This window comes from Bidens hawaiensis, unplaced genomic scaffold (genome assembly GCF_021521415.1).
Source record: "Bidens hawaiensis isolate Kalapana, Puna unplaced genomic scaffold, B.hawaiensis_p1.1 tig00046033_1, whole genome shotgun sequence".
Lineage (NCBI taxonomy): Eukaryota > Viridiplantae > Streptophyta > Magnoliopsida > Asterales > Asteraceae > Bidens > Bidens hawaiensis.
The window spans coordinates 15,493-34,021 of record NW_027498189.1 but is presented as its reverse complement, the minus strand read 5'-3'; the positions used below and the strand labels follow the sequence as shown (position 1 = coordinate 34,021).

The window sequence follows — 18,529 nt, the reverse complement described above, 5'->3', positions numbered from 1 at the left end:
TTAAGACCAGCATCTCTCTTCCAACGATCCACCATGTACTTTTTGGAAATCTGGTAACTCTGAACAAATTTAAAATATAAAGGCTGTGACGACATAATAATCCATAATGTTCAAATCTTTTGCATTGACATGAAATAGTCGAGTCAATTCCGTCCTCACCTTCCTTGTTAAACAAAACCTGACACAAAATATATAAAAATACTTTACACATTCTGTAAAAAATCATAAAATAAAAATCATTTTAAACGTTCTACCAAAAAAAAAATTGTTTAACTATTTCATACCTCCAAACAGCCTGGGACATAAGCATTAAAGTCAAATACAGAAAACCTCACACAATCTTCTTCTTCAGTGGATTTCAAGCATGCAACACCGCTTCTAATATGATACATTTCATCTTGAAAATCATTAAAAATAGCCTTTGTATACATCAACTCTGCTTCCTTCTCAAACGGGTTTGAACTAACCGGATCTGGATGCGTGTACCTTGTATCATGATCATTTTTCCTACCATTGTGCCTTTGAATCTCCGTACAATGATCAAAATGACTAAAGAACTCAACTAGTGATAATTGTGAGTTAGAAACTTGACAAAAAAATGATTTTCACTTTCTGATCTCGATGTAGTTCTCATAAGACCAGACAATGGTTCATCCATATAATACGCGGGGATCCAATCATATCTCATTTCAAACATGTCAGACAACCATTTATTTGTTTCGAGATCATATTCCTTCATTATTAGTTTCCATTGCGTCTCGAATTCAGATTGAGAAATTGCATCCGTCCAAACAATGTCACATATTTTACGTTTGAAATCTTCATTGTTACAAAGGGCAACACCAACCTGATGTTGGAAAATTAAAAATTTGTTAAATCGGTTAATATCAGAAAACAATGGGTATATACAATCTTATACGTTCTACACTCATAACTGGTGCAGACAAAAAAAAAAAAATACAAAAACTGATACATCCTAAAAAAATGTTTATACGTTCTGACACGTTTTGTAAATATATGCAGCAATGTTTATACATTATAACACGTTCTAACACATATGCATAATGCTTTAAAATACGAGAAAAATAAAGTTACCTTGTCAGCAAGTTTTTTCATAATGTGCCACATACATAACCGATGTCTCGAATTTGGTAAAACAAGGGAGATTGCTTGCTTCATTGCAGGATCCTGATCAGTAACAACCATCTTTGGGGCAATACCAAAAGAATCAAGAAAAACTTTCAAAAGCCATGAATAAGATTTGATAGATTCGGACGATAATAACGCAGCACCAACAGTAACATTACGACAGTGATTATCAATGACAATAAATGGTACAAAAACCATATTGTACATGAAAAAACTAATTAAAAAAAATGTGTAAAAACATAAAAAATTAAAAAACAATTGAATCAAAATTGACATACTTGTTTGTCTTAAATGTTACATCAAATGATATAATATCTCCAAAAGCCAAATAATTTTTCTTTGAAATATCATCAGCCCAAAACAAACGATTAAACTTACCGTTAGTATTAACTGTATACTCAAACGAATAACCATCACAACAGTTTTTCTTCCCGCTTAATCTTTGAACAACCATTTCAGCGTCATACTCGCCAATATAACAAGTTAAACTATGTTTGAAATTCTTACAATAATCTTTTGTAGCCCTAACTTCCTCAAATCCTCCATACTTTGTCCTCATAATATTAAACGCCTTAACAGGGCCCAAATTCAATGTTGACATCTTATATATAATATCTTGTTGTACATGAGTCAACTTTCTATTTGATCGAACAAAATGCATATCATTTGCATGCACCATTTCATGATTATGTCCTTTGAAAAACTCATTTATTTCAAACCTCAAACCATCAACAGGTTTTAGAAAAATTTGAGCTCGACAACCACACCTAATTGTTGGTCTCTTCCTTCTTTTATAATACGGTCTGCTGGAACGATCTTTTTCAGCCATAGAATCATAACTATTTGCTGGCTTGTGACCTTCTTTCGAACACGTAAAATATTTAGACTTTAATAAACCCTCATTCATGTACGAGCCCCCTTTACGAACACAAAAACCAGCTTTCTTTGCATATTCACAATATAAATCATATGCATTATCAACAGATTCAAAAACCATTCCTTTTTCAGGTTTGCAAGATGTATTAACTTGAGGTATAACAAGATCTGATGAAGGATCTGATAAAAGAAATTCAATCTAATACATTCTTATACGTTATATTATGTTCAAAATCAAAAACACAAAAACAAAAACTCCTATTCACAATTTGCTATGAAAAATAATTTTCAAATACATAAAAAATAAACGTTCTTATACGTTCTAATATAAAAAAAACCATTCCTACTCGCGATTTGATATTAAGACAAATAATTTGATGTCTAAATCGATTCACAAAAACTTAACACCTATACATAAACACAAAACATCAATAATATAATATACAAAACATAAAAAAAAACTAAAAAGATGATCACATTAACTTATCAGTCCATAAAACCTACAGTATACAACTAAAAAACATCAAAAAAAATATCCTAATCACAAAAACTTGCCTAAACATATACGTTCTAATATGTTCCAAATCAAACAACAAACAAACCTTCCCGCGAATTGCTATTACGACACATAAATCTGAAGTTTATTCGAATCACAATTACTAAACACCTATAAAAACACATAAATTCATAAAATTCATAATCGATCGTAAAATCATCAAAAATTTAACCTAAAAACCTAAAAAATCAAGTCGATTAAACCTACAGTGTACACTAAATATATAAATAATTGATTAAAACTAAAACTAAAATAAACTTACTTTGATGATCGTAATACATGACGATAAACAATCAACGATACCGTCCAGTTAATCGAATAACAAAAACCGCCAATTCAATTATTAATCAGTTTTTGGATACGTGATCAAATTTATAATAAACGGTTTATAATACAGGCGATATCGATTTTAAAAATTAATGTAAAAAGACAAAAACACCCTTATGGGTACTTAACTAATCAGATTAATTAAATTGAAAATCAACGATAGGAAATCTATCGTACGTATGTATGATAACCAATTTTTGTATTGGATCTTTTATCTATTATTCTCTCTCTGCGTAACTTATAAAAATTCCTTACTTTTTTAAAATTAAATACCCCAGGTGAGCTTATTATCTTACGAGATGTTAAACGTGTATACTGATTTTGACGCTTTAAGTCTAACTCCGTGTTATTAAGGAAACCAACTACGCTGGAAAAAATCTCATTTAGTCAGGTTCACCATATTGAACCAGAAGACAAATTAGACACTTATTAAGAAGTGAGAAACACGTCTAGAGAAATATGATTTCAATAACAATTGCATGTATTATTTTTCAAACTCTCTTTAATTATGTAATACGGACTAAATTTTCAATTGCATGTATCATCTTTCTTATTTAAAAAAATTACACTTCACTTATTTTAATTTATTTATTAAAAAACCATAAATTTAAATTAAACAATAAAAATTGTGTTTTTTCCCATTTCAACTGATGTTTGGACATGTTTTTACCCGATTTCTGTGTTGATATTAAGATAGATACATTTTTTATTCGTTTCATTGATTAGATTTTTTTAAATCCATTTTAACTAATTTTGTTTGCCTCTTATAATTTTTTTTTTCTAAAAGCTCTTACCCACCATAAACCCACATCACTTGCCGTGGTGTTATAGTGATGCCTGATCGAACCCGAGGGTCGCCCAACCAGCCAAACTATGTATAACGTACATGTCATTATGACGGTTTCGACGCCCATGTTTTTCTTTTCTTATATAAATATACGGATGTTATCAACACGCCGACGTTAGTTTTTTCACGGTTTTACCACAAATCTTGATGTCCAAATGCTAGTTATTATTATTATTTTATTTTGTTGTTTTTTAACTAAAACATTTTATTTTATATGAATAAAAAAGTAATCAATCGGTGACCCCCTCCCTCCCTCCCTCCCTGATACAATAGATCAAGATCACTAGTCTACAGAGAGACCAGTAGGCTAGGGTTTGGAGTTGAAACTAACCATGATCGGAGCCGGTAAGATGAAGCAATACACAAATGTCCTCGACAAACCCCTTAGTAAAGGCCGTCAAGAGGTACCATCCAATTTCATCAAGATCCCACCAACATTCTATTCTAATCTAGGGCAAAATTGATTTGGGTTTTGAGAATGGTTATTGCTTGTTTGTAAGATTTGCCATGTGGGTTTGAATTTGCAGGTGAGTTTAAGTGGGTTTGCTTACTTGTTTTCGGAGCTTGTTCAGTATAACCAGACTCAGGTTGATAATATTGGGGAGCTTGAAAGGAGGTAACAAACTATCAAAATTAAAACTTTGATATTTTTACATTTTAGATAATTAGGTTGTATGGTCTTAAGACGATGATGGTTGATTTTTGATATGTTACATCAAGAGTAACATTAAGGTTGTTGATATGAACCAATGAGCGTTGAATGTATAATACTCAAATTCACACCTAATGAAACAAACTATGTTTCATCAGATTGGAGGATGCTGGTTATGCTGTTGGAGTACGAGTTTTGGAATTACTCTGCCACAGGGAAAAGGTAGCGTTTATATGCTTATGGCAGTTGATGTGTATGTGAACTTTGATATCATCTAATAGTCGAAGTGAACGAGACCTCATGTTCACTCTGATGTTTTTATTTGCGTTGAACAAAAGGAGCCGGTATTAGTTGAGAAAAGAGTTGCACTTTTAAAAATGTTATGTTTTTTAGCTGTTAGGCATGGTGCTAAAAACTTGATTTTTTCTGTTTTTTTGTTTATGTCAATGGTGTCGTAATACAAAATGAAGCATACCTCTTTGCTTTCATGTATTAATGACCCTAGGTGTTAATAATTACTGAACCATGTGGATAGTGTCTTCAGTTGATTGTTTCCTGCTATTTTTTACCACGTGTATGGTCAGTGATCCAAACATTTGTATGTATGCTTGTATGTTCTTTTGTGCATATATAATTCTGTACAAGTGGAAACAGAATTGTTGGTGGGTTCTGTAAAAGGTCAACACGGGTAGTCAGGTAGTATGTTAATTGTTAAGACGGGTTGAAACCTGTCTTGATGGGTTGGCCCAGAAAACTATTGTTCAAACAAATTGTATTTACTGAACTGTCAGTGCGTCGAATATGATTATAAAGTTACTGTAGAAAATGATGTATTAACTATTAACTCGTTTGAGATAATATTTAACCGAATTGACTCAGTCACTAGTAAATGAGTCATCATTGCCACCTCTACAATTCTCCATGATTATTCGATATTTATCAAACTAAACTCTAAGTGCTGTTTGTTTATTTGTTGTTACCTTATGCCACTAATTCTTTTTAATTTGTTATCTTAGGGTAACAGAAGGGAGACACGTTTGTTGGGAATCTTATCCTTCGTACATAGTACTGTATGGAAGGTGCTTTTTGGAAAGGTTTGATTATGTTTTGACTTTGACTTCTGTTTCTCTCCTAAGTGATACAAAGTATTAGTGACTGCGTTATGTTTGACTTTCAAGTTTGACCATATTACTCCAATAGGTAGCTGACTCACTTGAGAAAGGTACTGAACATGAAGATGAATACATGATTAGTGAAAAGGAGCTTCTGGTCAACAGGTAGTTTATTTTAATATTATAAGCGTCTTTTATCTGATTTTATGATCTGTATCTGTCACTAATTGCATACGCGTTTTTCTTCTTTTTCAAATAAAGATTTATTTCAGTACCGAAAGATATGGGGTCGTTCAACTGTGGTGCTTTTGTTGCTGGGATAGTAAGGGTATGTGCTTAACTTTAATTGACTATGTTTACACAACCGCCATTTAAAGCTTTGACTTGTGTTTTCTTTTTGTAGGGTGTTTTAGACAATGCGGGATTCCCTGCTGTTGTGACTGCTCATTTTGTTCCGGTGGATGGTCAACAACGACCTCGGACAACTATATTGATTAAGTTTGCTGAGGAGGTAAAGTATTATACTATTATATCATTTTGTCATTGTAGATTCGTAGTTAATTTTTTATTCTCTTTGATTTGAATGCCGGTTATCAAATTAAAACTACATACATATGGTGGTGGAAAGTCGGTTATCAAATGAAGAATACAATATTAATCCGTTATATGTTAAACCCATATTGGCATAGCTGTCATATAGGTTTTTGGCACCTCTTTGGACTTGTAATGCACGGTGACTGCTTAAAACATATTAGTCAGTTTATTATAGGTATTTTAAACCCATTCTTGTTGTTTTAACTATCTCCATTCATGTTAATCACAGCTAATTAAATGCATTATGAACTTGAATATTGAAGAAGAAATTGAATATATCCTTACACCACATATTTATGCGTTTTACATGTACGGCGTGATACATGCTGGTGTTTTAGTTGTCAGTTGTGTTTTGTGTACGTATTAATGTGTTTTGGGTATTAAGTATGATTTATAAACAATTTAGAAGTGTATTGTATAATAAGAGTGCCTCACGCCTTTTAAAACCAAAGGTTAAAGTCTTGGGGCAATTCTGTATATACCCCTGAAAACTGTATATTTCATTTCATATATATCCATCCAAAAAACATTATTATTCAATATACACATCCAAAAAACTTAAAAATTTCATATTTACCCATTTCATTTAATACTCTCATTGGACTCCAAACTCTCATATACTAATGCAAGTTTAGGGGTATAAATGTCATATTAGAAAATGGGTATATTGATATTACAATTTTAACCACGTAAGTATGATATGATGTAAGTTTTAAGGGAGATATAGGAATTGCCCCTGATAAAATGATCTAGGAGTTTTTATGCATTAAAAATACACTTTTACCACGTTTGATCCATTTAACCGGTTTTGTTTCTAGTTAAGTTTTTTTGTTTTACTGATGCATAACACCTTCCAAGTAAATGGATTGAGATTGTTTCCCACCTTTTGATGCAGGTACTACGAAGAGAAGCAAGGTTAGGATGATTTGTTGTTACGCGTTTGCTTGGCAGGCTTTGAAGTACTTGCATACTTTAAAGAATGGAAATGTAACAAAGTTTATCTACTATTAGTATCACCAAGAGCTACAACTCTTTTAACATTCATCCTAGCAATTGCGTGACTTTTTAAATTCTCAGGAAAGGGGAGTTGTTCAACTTCTTTCTATACATATCAATGATACTTTGTTTATTTTTCAAATTTTTTATTTTGTAACCATGTTGCGCCTTACAAACAGTTCTGCTATGCTTATTGTTACAAACTACGTCGCCCACCTGCTATTTGTAATTTGTAGAGCTGTTGCATTTAGAGGTGTCGTAAAGTGTATAGGTTGGAGTTGGACTCTATGTTGTCACATCAACATGTTTTGTTGCCTGGCTGCATCTGTCATTTTAACTCGTTACCTCGAGGCGTTGTCACATGTTTGTGATTGTCGTTCAGACAGGGCCATTTGCTCCGGTTTTCAGTCATGTTAAATGCTCTTCTATTTGCTTTCCGGGGAGGTCTCCATTGCATTTTTGGGGTTGCACTATCCTTCGAATATTTATTCCCTGGAAATCAGACTTTGGAATTTCACTTCTTGTCACGTTAAGCTTTGCTCAATTCTTTCTTTGGTTTAGCATCTTCTTGAAGTGTACATATGTTTCATTTCTCTTAGGCATGTTTTGTTGATTTCTAAGGTTGTGTTTGGTTCGTGAATTTTTTTATAACAAATTGGAATTTGTAAAAAAAAATAATTATAGAACTTGAATGGAATTGCAATTTGCCAAAAGAATTTGAAATATATCAAAAAAAGTTGGATTTGTAACAAATTTGGGAGATCAACAATTCTATTGAGCACCATGAACCTCCTTGGCCGCAGTCGCCATGGGGCGATGACTATGGTGACGGCGGCGATGGGAGGGATAGTCACTTGGCAACAGGGATAGTCACTTGGCAACAGGGTGACATGATGGCTGATTGGTGGCCAGTGACAGAAACAAAAGTCTATTGAACATCCAAAAGTCTTGTTTTTAAGTTCTAGAAAGTAAAAAGAAACTTATCTTTTTAAAATAATATACTTAATAACGGATGCAAGACAATAAGCGTTCAAGGATTCTATTTACTTTGTTGAATTCTTTCACTTTCTGAAAGGTTGTTGAGTTCTTTTACATGAGGAACGGGGAGCTAGAATTAGAATATCAATATATATTTAAAAATCCTACGTATGTATTTTGTCCATGTCATCACAATATATGAGACTACTTGTGACGTGATACATGTTTGCGTTTTAGTTTTAAATGTGGTATTAAGGTGTTTTGTATAGGAAATATGATTTGGAACCGGTTAGAAGTGCTTCAAGAAATAGAATAAATTACAATTTTCATCATTTATGTTTGCATCAAATTACATGCATCATCCTTTACCTAACATATTTACAATGGATGCCCTTTATGTACTTATAAACATTGTTCTTTCGCCCTAATCCCATAATCTTTTTATTTAGGTTTAAACATGCAAGTGACACGTCAGGGTACGATCGACATTTAACAACTTTACAAGCGTCATCCTTTAACTAGCATATTTACAGTGGATGTCTTTTATGTTTTAACTTATTAACAAACATTGTTCTTTTGCCCTAATCTTGTTATCTATTTCTTTAAGTTTAAACATGCGACTCGTTAGGGTAAGATCGACATTTAACAACTTTTGGCCCGATTTCCCAACATGCTTCATCTTTTTGTCCAATCCTTCTCAGCCCCACCCATCATCTCCGGAACCCTTCAACGGCTGCCTCACCTACGCCATGAACCACCATCACCGCAACAACGCCATGAATCACTTTTATCGTCATATTTCTAGATATTTTAGATATCAAATTCGCCCAAATTAAAGGCTGAAATCATGTAACAGTTCAACAGGTGCTAAAACGTATAGTGACAAAAAATGTTCACACCGGATTATTCAATTAAGGTCTCTTAACCCTCCCGATGGGGCAACAAAGGTCAAAATGACGAGTGATCCTTGTGCTGGTGGTGGTTCATGGCAGAGGTGGGGCAACCGCTAGAGGATACCAAAGATGGTGGGTGGGGATGAGAAGGATTGTGGAAGAAGATGATGAAGGGGAACTGGGTTAAAAGTTGTTAAATAACATAATCTTACCTTCGTGTGCCTTTCACATGTTGTAATAACGGGTTTAGAGCAAAAGAACACAAAAAGAACATCCACCATAAATATATTAGTTAAATGATAACCTTGTAATTTAATGCAAACATAAAAAACGAAAAGTGCAATTTTATCAAACTACTTAAAAATAAGAGTGCCTCACCCACGTGAGCTTCGTGGCCCTTCAAAACAAAGAACTCCCATTTTAACAAATCAATTTTTTTTTAATAAAAAGTCAGTTACCTATCTCAAATATGAATCCTTTTAATATTGGATAAGAAAATACCACTTTTAACCATGGTCTTATTTGTGCAATTAACTCTATTAAGAATGTAGCAATACTTTAAACCTCAAATAACAATTACCAAAAACGTTCAACAAAATATAATTACCAAAATGAGGCATATCATAACTAAAGGGAAAGGTAAGTTAGGTATTTCCCCAAAACGTCTCTAGAAACTATTCATTTTCTAGCAGTTACATGTACTGAACGCGCACAAACACGAAACATAACATGGCAAAACAGAACCGAACAACAAATTATGAAAAAACAACTTGCACTAAACAAATATTTATATATGCACAAAAAAACTGTATCAAGAAGCTTCAGTCTCACAAATCACAAAAGCCTGAATAAGACTTTGTGCTGCATGAGTTTGCTCGGGTGTACCAGATATTACAATCAAAGTTTCTTTTGCTCTAGGTTTCGCGTCATTTATTATGATTTTAGCATCAGAAATCTGAAACAACCGAATCACAACATAAAACATTATTTCCTTTGTAATCGCTTTACTATTTATACTTAATCAGAAGATAAAAAGTTCAAAATTTGGATATCCGTAAAACTTTTATTCAACAAACGAATTCTACCACTTTTATTTTAAACGGTATGTGCATAGATAGCTTATAACGCTGCAGACGTTATGTGTCACACCCCGACCAAAGGCGGCGGAACATGCCAGGGTGCAACGATTGCTCATAAGCGCATGATACTATTTAAAGCGACAATATTTAACAAACTCATTTCATTTCACATCATCGAAAATGTCACATAACCAAATATTCATAACTCAAATACAACAAAATATAACAAAATATAGCAAATCAAATATTGTTCAGTTTTGCTAATATCCTAACGGTATTTGTGACGTTTTCTTCACCGAACTCCATAATCAACCTAGATGCAAACCTGTAACATTTCATAAAATAAAGTTTAACAACACAAAGGTTGGTGAGCAATTCATAATTTTGAACAATAGATATATAGTATGAAAAGCCACAAAACTAGTATACAAAACCATAAATAATAGCTATAAACTTGGATAAATAGTTATCGCTAACAAATTAGCGACACCCAACTATAAAGGGTTGCCAAATAGTTTAGGATTTTATAGTTATCGTTAATTGCATTACGTTAACGACACCTTGCCATGAGGGGTTGCCAAATGGTCTAGGATTTATAGTTCCACCATCCAAAAGCGATAAACACCTAGTCAAATAAGCATAGAACACCAAATCGAGCAATTATTCAAGTAAGGTATACAACAACGTTTGTGGTTTAAGACCCAAGTATAAAACATTTAGTTTAGATAAGTTGAAATGTCACCCCCAAAATAAAAGATAGAAAACGGGGTATGAAGTTACTCACATTCAAGTAATAAACTTGAAAGATTGATTATTTGAAGATTTGCCGGAATGACGAGTTTAACGTATGAAGCCTAAATAAAAGAAAGTCTTGGATTTAGAAAGGTTGACTTGAAGATCTTTAAATAAAATAATTGTTACAAAAACTAATCAATTAAAGTTCAAGGTTTAAAATGTAACTATTTAAGAATTTATAATAATAACCCTTTTAAAAAATGTAAGTTTGCTCAGAACCGGGTTAAAGTATCTAACCTTAATATTTACTTAACCAATGTTAAGTAATGAGGTGGGGAAAATGCTAAAATGCAAGTTCCATTAGGCTAAAGATACTAAAACGGGTTTTTAACGAGTGTTCGGGTTGTCGGTTCGGGTCTTGACAAATGGTCAAACCCAAAGTCAACTTTCCAAAATATTAATTGTTATGAGATAACTCATTAAAACATACTAACACTTAACCAAGTATGTAGATCTATTGTTTAGAACTAACAACGCACATTAAGCGAGTGTTCGGTTTTGTCGGTCCAAGCTATGTTATGAGATCAAGTTGGATCAAACTATTCCAAGTACTTAAGAAAATAATTAAAATCAGTTTATAAACTATTTTTTTAAAGAAATATACAAGTCTTGATAACTAAAAACACACTTGTGTGTCTTAAGCGAGTAAAAGTCGGTATAGTTCGGTCTCCATCTCACAAATAGTTCATAGATGGTTTCTACATGCCCAAATATCATAGAACTTGTATATTGGTTTATAAATGAAGAAAACTTAAATTTTACAACAAAAAAAGTTAACTACAAGTCTTTTAAGCAAAAGTTTCGGTTTAGTTCGGTTTCCATCTCCCAACGAGTTCATAGATGGATTCCATATGCTTAATATCAAAGAACTTGTAAAAATGATTTTTGAAACTCAAATCTAGCAATAAACATGTTTAAGCAACATATTGTAACAAAACTAGTAAACAAAAATTCGGTTTCCGGTTTGGACTAGTTTCGGTTAAACCGAGGTTAGTCTTATACAAACCCACACCATGGAACTTGTAAATAAGATGAACAAACTAAAGGGTTAGAAGTTAGTCATAAGTGATATGTATAATAAGTTATGTGTGTGTAAATATATATCAAGAACACGAAGTCTTCCATGAAGCCTTGCCTTATGACATTCGAAACTTAACCAACCAAAGTCGGTGAAGTAACAAATAAAGGAAACAAGGGGTGTGTATTATATATATGTTGTACCACCATATTCAAGAGTTAGTAATGTTAGATGAACAAGTTAGAATGAAAGACTATAGTTAGTTTGACTTGAGAAGTCAAAACTTCAAGAATACATAAGAAATAACAACCTTGAATCTATGGAGTTTGAGAGAGTTTTTGGAGATGTAGCAAGAGTAAAATGAAGAAGATGGGTGTGTATATATAGGGAAGGAGTGAAGGGTTAGGTATAAAGATTCTTTTATGGTTTGCATAAAAATGGGTATGTTTAAATGGTCAAACAATGCATAATATAAAAAAAAATATATTTTATATATTTTATATATTTTAAATGACAAGATCCAATATTTTATATATTTGAAATGTTCGGGTTACAAACGGGTCGGGTTTACATAACAAAAGTGACCCGAAATTGACGAATGTCACAGTATTCCCTACTTTAGGAAATTTCGTCCCGAAATTAAGATGAAGACGACGATGCAAACAAATGTGGATACTTCTCTTTCATTGCGTCTTCTCGCTCCCAAGTAAACTCCGCACCACGCCGTGATTCCCAACGAACTTTTACTAACCGAATACGACTACGTTTGGTTTTCTTCTTGTTGCGATCCATAATCTCAACGGGTCGTTCAACCATAATCATAGACTCATCAACATGAACTTCATCGAGGGTTATATGAAGATTACCCTCGGCTAGGCACTTTTTGAGATTCGAAACATGAAATGTCGGATGAACACCGGCAAGTTCTTGCGGTAGTTCAAGTCGATACGCTACTTTCCCAACACGCTCAAGAATTTTAAAAGGACCAACGAAACGAGGAGCTAGTTTACCCTTTTTTCCAAAACGGACTACCCCCTTCCAAGGAGATACTTTTAGAAGGACAAGATCGTCAACATTAAATTCGATCGGTTTTCGCCGTTTGTCGGCGTAACTCTTTTGATGATTTCTAGCGGTTAGGAGATTTTTACGGATTTGATCAATGACGTCGGTGGCTTCTTGGACCATTTCGGGTCCCGTGATTTGAGCTTCACCGATTTCGTTCCAACAAATCGGGGAACGACATTTACGACCGTAAAGAGCTTGAAAAGGAGCCACATCAATGCTAGAGTGGTAGCTATTGTTGTAGGAGAATTTGATGAACGGAAGATGAGAATCCCAATTCCCACCGAAATCAAGAACACATGCTCGTAGCATATCCTCGAGTGTTTGGATTGTACGTTCGGATTGACCGTTCGTTTGAGGATGATAAGCGGTGCTAAGATCGAGACGTGTTCCCAAAGCTTCTTGAAGTGAACGCCAAAAATGAGAGGTAAAACGGGCATCGCGGTCGGAGATGATAGACAATGGCAAACCGTGTCGGCACACGATTTCCCGAACATAGATTTGAGCAAGCTGCTCGATAGAATACTTCTCGCGGATCGGAATGAAATGAGCAGATTTGGTTAATCGATCGATGATCACCCAAATGCTGTCGTTGCCTTTTTGGGTTTTGGGTAATTTGGTGATAAAGTCCATAGCAATGTCTTCCCATTTCCAAACGGGAATCGGTGGTTGCTCGAGTAGACCAAAAGGTCTTTGATGTTCGGCTTTGACTTTCGAGCAAGTAAGACATTTAGATACAAACAACGCTACATCCTTTTTTATACCCGGCCACCATAAGGTAGCACGAAGATCGAAGTACATCTTATCCGCACCGGGATGAACGGAATAGTGCGAATTATGAGCTTCGTCGAGAATACAAGTACGAAGGTCATCGCGATCGGGAACCCACAATCGGTTGAGAAAATACAAAAGACCATCGGGTTTGGTTTCGAGTTGAAGTTCGGCTCCACATGACATGTCGTCATACATGTTACCTTCTTCAACGGAGGTGCGTTGAGCTTGAAAGATACGAATTTGAAGATCGGTTTGAACAATGACGCTTAGAAGCAGAACGGATTTAATATTAACCTTTCGACTTAGGGCGTCGGCGACAACATTCACTTTACCGGGGTGGTAGCGAATCTCGCAGTCGTAATCACTAAGTAATTCGGCCCATCGTTGTTGTCTCATGTTGAGATCTTTTTGGTCAAAAATGTGTTGAAGGCTTTTATGATCGGTAAAAACCACACATTTTGTTCCATAAAGGTAATGTCTCCATATTTTGAGAGCGAAAACGACGGCACCAAGTTCGAGATCGTGAGTCGTATAGTTCTTCTCGTTGACCTTAAGTTGCCTTGATGCGTATGCGATGACTTGACCTCGTTGCATGAGAACACAACCAAGTCCTTGATGGGATGCATCACAAAATACAACAAAATCGTCGTTTCCATCGGGAAGAGTTAGAATAGGAGCATTGCAAAGCATGTCCTTGAGAGTACAAAAGGCTTCCTCTTGCTTCGAACCCCAATCGAAGGGTTGTCCCTTATGGGTGAGAGAGGTAAGAGGCAAAGAGATCTTGGAAAAATTCCGAATGAAACGCCGATAATATCCGGCCAAACCGAGGAAGGATCGAATTTCCGTGGGAGTCGTTGGAGTTTTCCAATCCTTAACAGCCTCAATTTTAGCGGGATCAACATGAATACCTTTGTCGTTTACGATATGTCCCAAAAATTGAACATCCTCGAGCTAAAATTCACATTTGGAGAATTTGGCATAGAGTTGTTCGTTTCTAAGGAGCTCGAGAATGGAACGCAAATGATGTTCATGTTTGGCTTTGGATTTAGAGAAGATAAGGATGTCATCAATAAAGACAATAACGAATTTATCAAGGAATGGTTTACAAACGCGGTTCATGAGGTCCATAAACACCGCGGGTGCATTTGTTAACCCGAAGGGCATAACCAAAAATTTGAAATGTCCACATCGAGTACGGAAAGCGGTTTTTGGAATGTCTTCTTCGCGAACACGCAATTGATGATAACCCGATCGAAGATCAATTTTGGAGAAACAAGTTGCGCCTTGAAGTTGGTCGAATAAGTCGTCGATACGTGGCAATGGATAACGATTTTTAATAGTAAGTTTGTTGAGTTCTCGATAATCGATGCACATACGAAACGAACCATCCTTCTTTTTCACGAAGAGAACAGGAGCGCCCCAAGGAGAAGAGCTTCGACGAATGAAGCCTTTATCGGAAAGTTCTTCGAGTTGGTTTGATAGTTCTTGCATTTCCGACGGTGCTAGACGATAAGGAGCCTTGGCCACTGGCATCGCGCCGGGCACAAGATCGATTTGGAATTCAATCGGACGAACGGGAGGAAGACCGGTAACATCATCGGGAAAGACTTCAAGGAAATCACGAACAATAGGAATATCTTGGATCTTCCTTTCCTTTTTGTCTTTTGTCACTATGACAAACTGAAAATTTTTCTTACTTTTTCAGACACTCATCACGACTTGACTTAAATTTTCGGGACGAAAATTCTTTAACATGGGAATGATGTGACAATCGTCAATTTCAGGTTAACTCCGTTAACTCAACTCCGTCAATTCAAACTTAAGATCACTGAATCTATAACGCACACCTCATTACATTTAAACTAGGGTTTAAATGACGCTTAACACTTACTACATGTGTAGTCTTTCGGGAATTGCACCGAAACGCAAACGAGTTGACGCAAACGATTGGTGAATAAACGAAAAACGTCAAAACAGTAATTATGTGATAATTATGTGTTAGACTTATGTGTTGTGTGATAACATCGTTATAAACACTAACTCAAGATGTAAACAAGTTAGTTAAGCTAGATAAGTAATACTTAGAAGTGGAGGGGCCAAAGTGTAACATGGTATTTTTATAAATAATAATAATAAACCCTAACTTATTATTATTATTCCCCACACAATCCCGATCGGAAACCCACCCCCCCTTGGCTCCTTGGCTGCCGTCACCTATATACACATACATACACTCAATCTCAAGCTCTTGATTGAAGATTAAGGTGCTAGGAAGGTATAATCGACTATCCTATGCATCCTCTATACTTGATTTTGATGTTTAATGGGTTAATTGAAAACCCTAAAAGCCGATTTTATGTGTGTATGTAATTAATATGATTGTTGTTGATTTGATGATGATTTGATAACTAGATTGGATATTGTTACATGTTAATTGTTGTGTCTTTGATTTGAGTTCAAACAAAAACCCTAATCATGTATGTAATGTGTAATTGATGTGCATGGATAGTGTTTATGGAGTCTAGAGTGTTATATGAATGTATGATGATCCATAGATAGTTAATATGTTGAGTTTGGATGCAAACAGTTTCTGGACAGATTGTGTTATTGATGTTTAAGTGACTGTAACGAAGTGTAAATGTGAAAATTGGTTGAGATTATTGATACTACAGTAAACTAGGTTGAGTCTAGTTTCTAAAGAATATAAACTTGTAATTTTTGGACAAGTAAAGGTTAACTTTTATGATTTTACAAAAACGTTGTGCAAAGCTGAGCTGTAAGACATGCTGTTAGGTTGTTTTGTAAATGTTATATCTCATGAACTACGAGACCAATTTGGTTGGTTCCACTTCTGGAAGTTGACTTATTGAGTTAGGAACCTAACCCAAGTGGTCATGCATTTATTGGTTTTTTCGTTTAACGGGAATTTCAAATAACATTCTGTTGCGCATGAATTTGACTGTTATGAGTTTGCTGTAATGATTTGATGATTGTGAGAAACCTATGTGGAATAAAAATATAATAAACTATGTTCTGGAAACCTAAGACATATATGCTCTTGTGATGATTTTTGGTAAATTAATTGTGATGCTATGATCGGTGAAATAGACTAGTTTTTCAGGTAGAATTCTGTCTCGGTGAAACTAGCTGCTGAATTTTGTGAAAATGCATGAAACATGATACTTGCTATATAATTGTTATGTTTTAACCAAATTGCCCTTGCGGGGAATAATTGCTAATTGATTGTCATGATTTGACCAAATTGCCCTCATGGGGAATAATGGATAGTTAATTGTTATGTGTTGACCAAATTGCCCTTACGGGGAGTAATTGCTAGTGATGTACTTTATGAATACATGACATGTATATAATTGCTTACACATGTAACGTATCACAAATACATTGGTTAGAGTCACACACGATTCACAAACGAAACATGAAACATGTTATGTGCATAGGTATTATGTGCCGGGTCTAGAGACTCGATAATATTCCGACACTTAGAAGAATCTCTTTATTGTTTTAGAACGCTAGAGAGAGTTTTTCTGTGACGCGCATCTTGGTGAATTATTTTGGGAATACTTCGCAAACAGTGAGTTTCACTTTCCCCTTTTAAACTTTTTAAACGCTTTTCACTTGGGGGAGATAACATACTCCGAAACGCATTTAAGATTTTGTTAATATAGATTATATATCACTTGTAAAGACTAAGTGGCAAACGCGTTAACTAAAGTCCTTCATTCACATCGAACCGTTTAATATTGGATAATAGCGAGTCATTGTTGAGTAGTACTACTGGGTTTGACAAACCCCACCCAACGCTAAACTCGACTGGAGGTCGAGTGGGTGTAATCTTGGCTAAACACATACCATGGTCTGGATGACCTGGTGGCAAGGCAAATGATAAACAGTCAGCTTCGGTGTCGAACACTTAGTGATGCTTGTTTTATAGGCTAGCTACCTATAGATATATAATTGACATAACACTATCTGGTAATGCTTAACGCAAAACGCTGTAACTCAAAACGTTGTAACGCAAAACGCTGAACGCAAATGCTAAACGCTTTATTTTATATAAACTGTGAACTCACCAACCTTGTGTTGACACTTTTAGTATGTTATTCTCAGGTAGCCGAGGCGGGGTGCGCGGTTTAGGAACATGCATTGCTTGAAACATTTTAATTATGCAAACTTATTTTAAACTGTTATCATTGGGTTTTAAGTCGTCCTGCGTGACGCAACATTTATTTTATGGTTTTTACGCTTCCGCATTTAATTACTCGTAAACGTTTTCATGTTTTTGAAACTTTGTTTTTATGGTTAGATTATAACTAATGATTCCGATCCTGTTAGTTCACACCCTCTGACGGTAAAACTCCGTTAGTTGATCTTGAGGGTGTGACAGTCACCGAGAGAGCTAAAAACGGAACGTACTTTTGGCGTAAGTACTTTTGCGATTGAGAACACGACATGAGATTTAGCCTTCGAGACGTTGTGTTTCCAAAGACCTTAAGAACCTTGCCGTTGACAAGCGGAATGCGAATGAATTTATCAAAACAAACGACTTCGGCACGGTGCAAAGACAACCAATCCATGCCTACTATGACATCGAAGCTACCCATTTGCATCGGGATGAGATCGATGGAGAATTTATGCTTAGAAAGAATAAGAGAGCAATCGCGGACGACGGAATTGATGGTAATAGAATTGCCATTGGCGACTTCAACAGAGAACGGTCGGGAAAGCTTAGTTCGAGGCATTGCAAGTTTCGACTCAAATTTCAAAGAAATAAAACTTCTATCGGCACCGGTATCAAATAAA

General features: G+C 35.0%; 2 protein-coding genes across 2 annotated transcripts; one reads left to right on the top strand and one right to left on the bottom strand.

Moving 5' to 3' along the window:
• LOC143596081 (protein FAR1-RELATED SEQUENCE 5-like) lies at positions 1-2,146 on the bottom strand. The gene is made up of 6 exons (XM_077074944.1): positions 1,428-2,146; positions 1,096-1,363; positions 640-847; positions 285-562; positions 160-178; positions 1-59 (listed from the first exon to the last, which is right to left on the bottom strand). Exons 1-6 carry the CDS (start codon positions 2,144-2,146, stop codon positions 1-3), a joined length of 1,551 nt encoding a protein of 516 aa, XP_076931059.1.
• A 1,866-nt stretch (positions 2,147-4,012) lies between these two features.
• Positions 4,013-7,310, top strand: LOC143596078 (uncharacterized). The gene is made up of 8 exons (XM_077074942.1): positions 4,013-4,159; positions 4,283-4,371; positions 4,566-4,629; positions 5,424-5,501; positions 5,608-5,684; positions 5,781-5,847; positions 5,923-6,030; positions 7,009-7,310. Exons 1-8 carry the CDS (start codon positions 4,088-4,090, stop codon positions 7,036-7,038), a joined length of 585 nt encoding a protein of 194 aa, XP_076931057.1. The 5' UTR covers positions 4,013-4,087; the 3' UTR covers positions 7,039-7,310.
• The last annotated feature ends 11,219 nt before the right edge of the window (positions 7,311-18,529 follow it).

Bases quoted from the DNA above. Each gene is read 5' to 3' on its own strand.
- LOC143596081 (XM_077074944.1), bottom strand. From the start codon at position 2,146: ATGGTTTTTGAATCTGTTGATAATGCATATGATTTATATTGTGAATAT. The intron at 1,364-1,427 runs GTATGTCAATTT...TTTTTTAATTAG, and splicing joins GTAACATTTAAGACAAACAA to TTTTTTCATGTACAATATGG. The intron at 848-1,095 runs GTAACTTTATTT...TTCCAACATCAG, and splicing joins TGAAAAAACTTGCTGACAAG to GTTGGTGTTGCCCTTTGTAA.
- LOC143596078 (XM_077074942.1), top strand. From the start codon at position 4,088: ATGATCGGAGCCGGTAAGATGAAGCAATACACAAATGTCCTCGACAAA. The intron at 4,372-4,565 runs GTAACAAACTAT...ATGTTTCATCAG, and splicing joins ATTGGGGAGCTTGAAAGGAG to ATTGGAGGATGCTGGTTATG. The intron at 4,630-5,423 runs GTAGCGTTTATA...TTGTTATCTTAG, and splicing joins TACTCTGCCACAGGGAAAAG to GGTAACAGAAGGGAGACACG.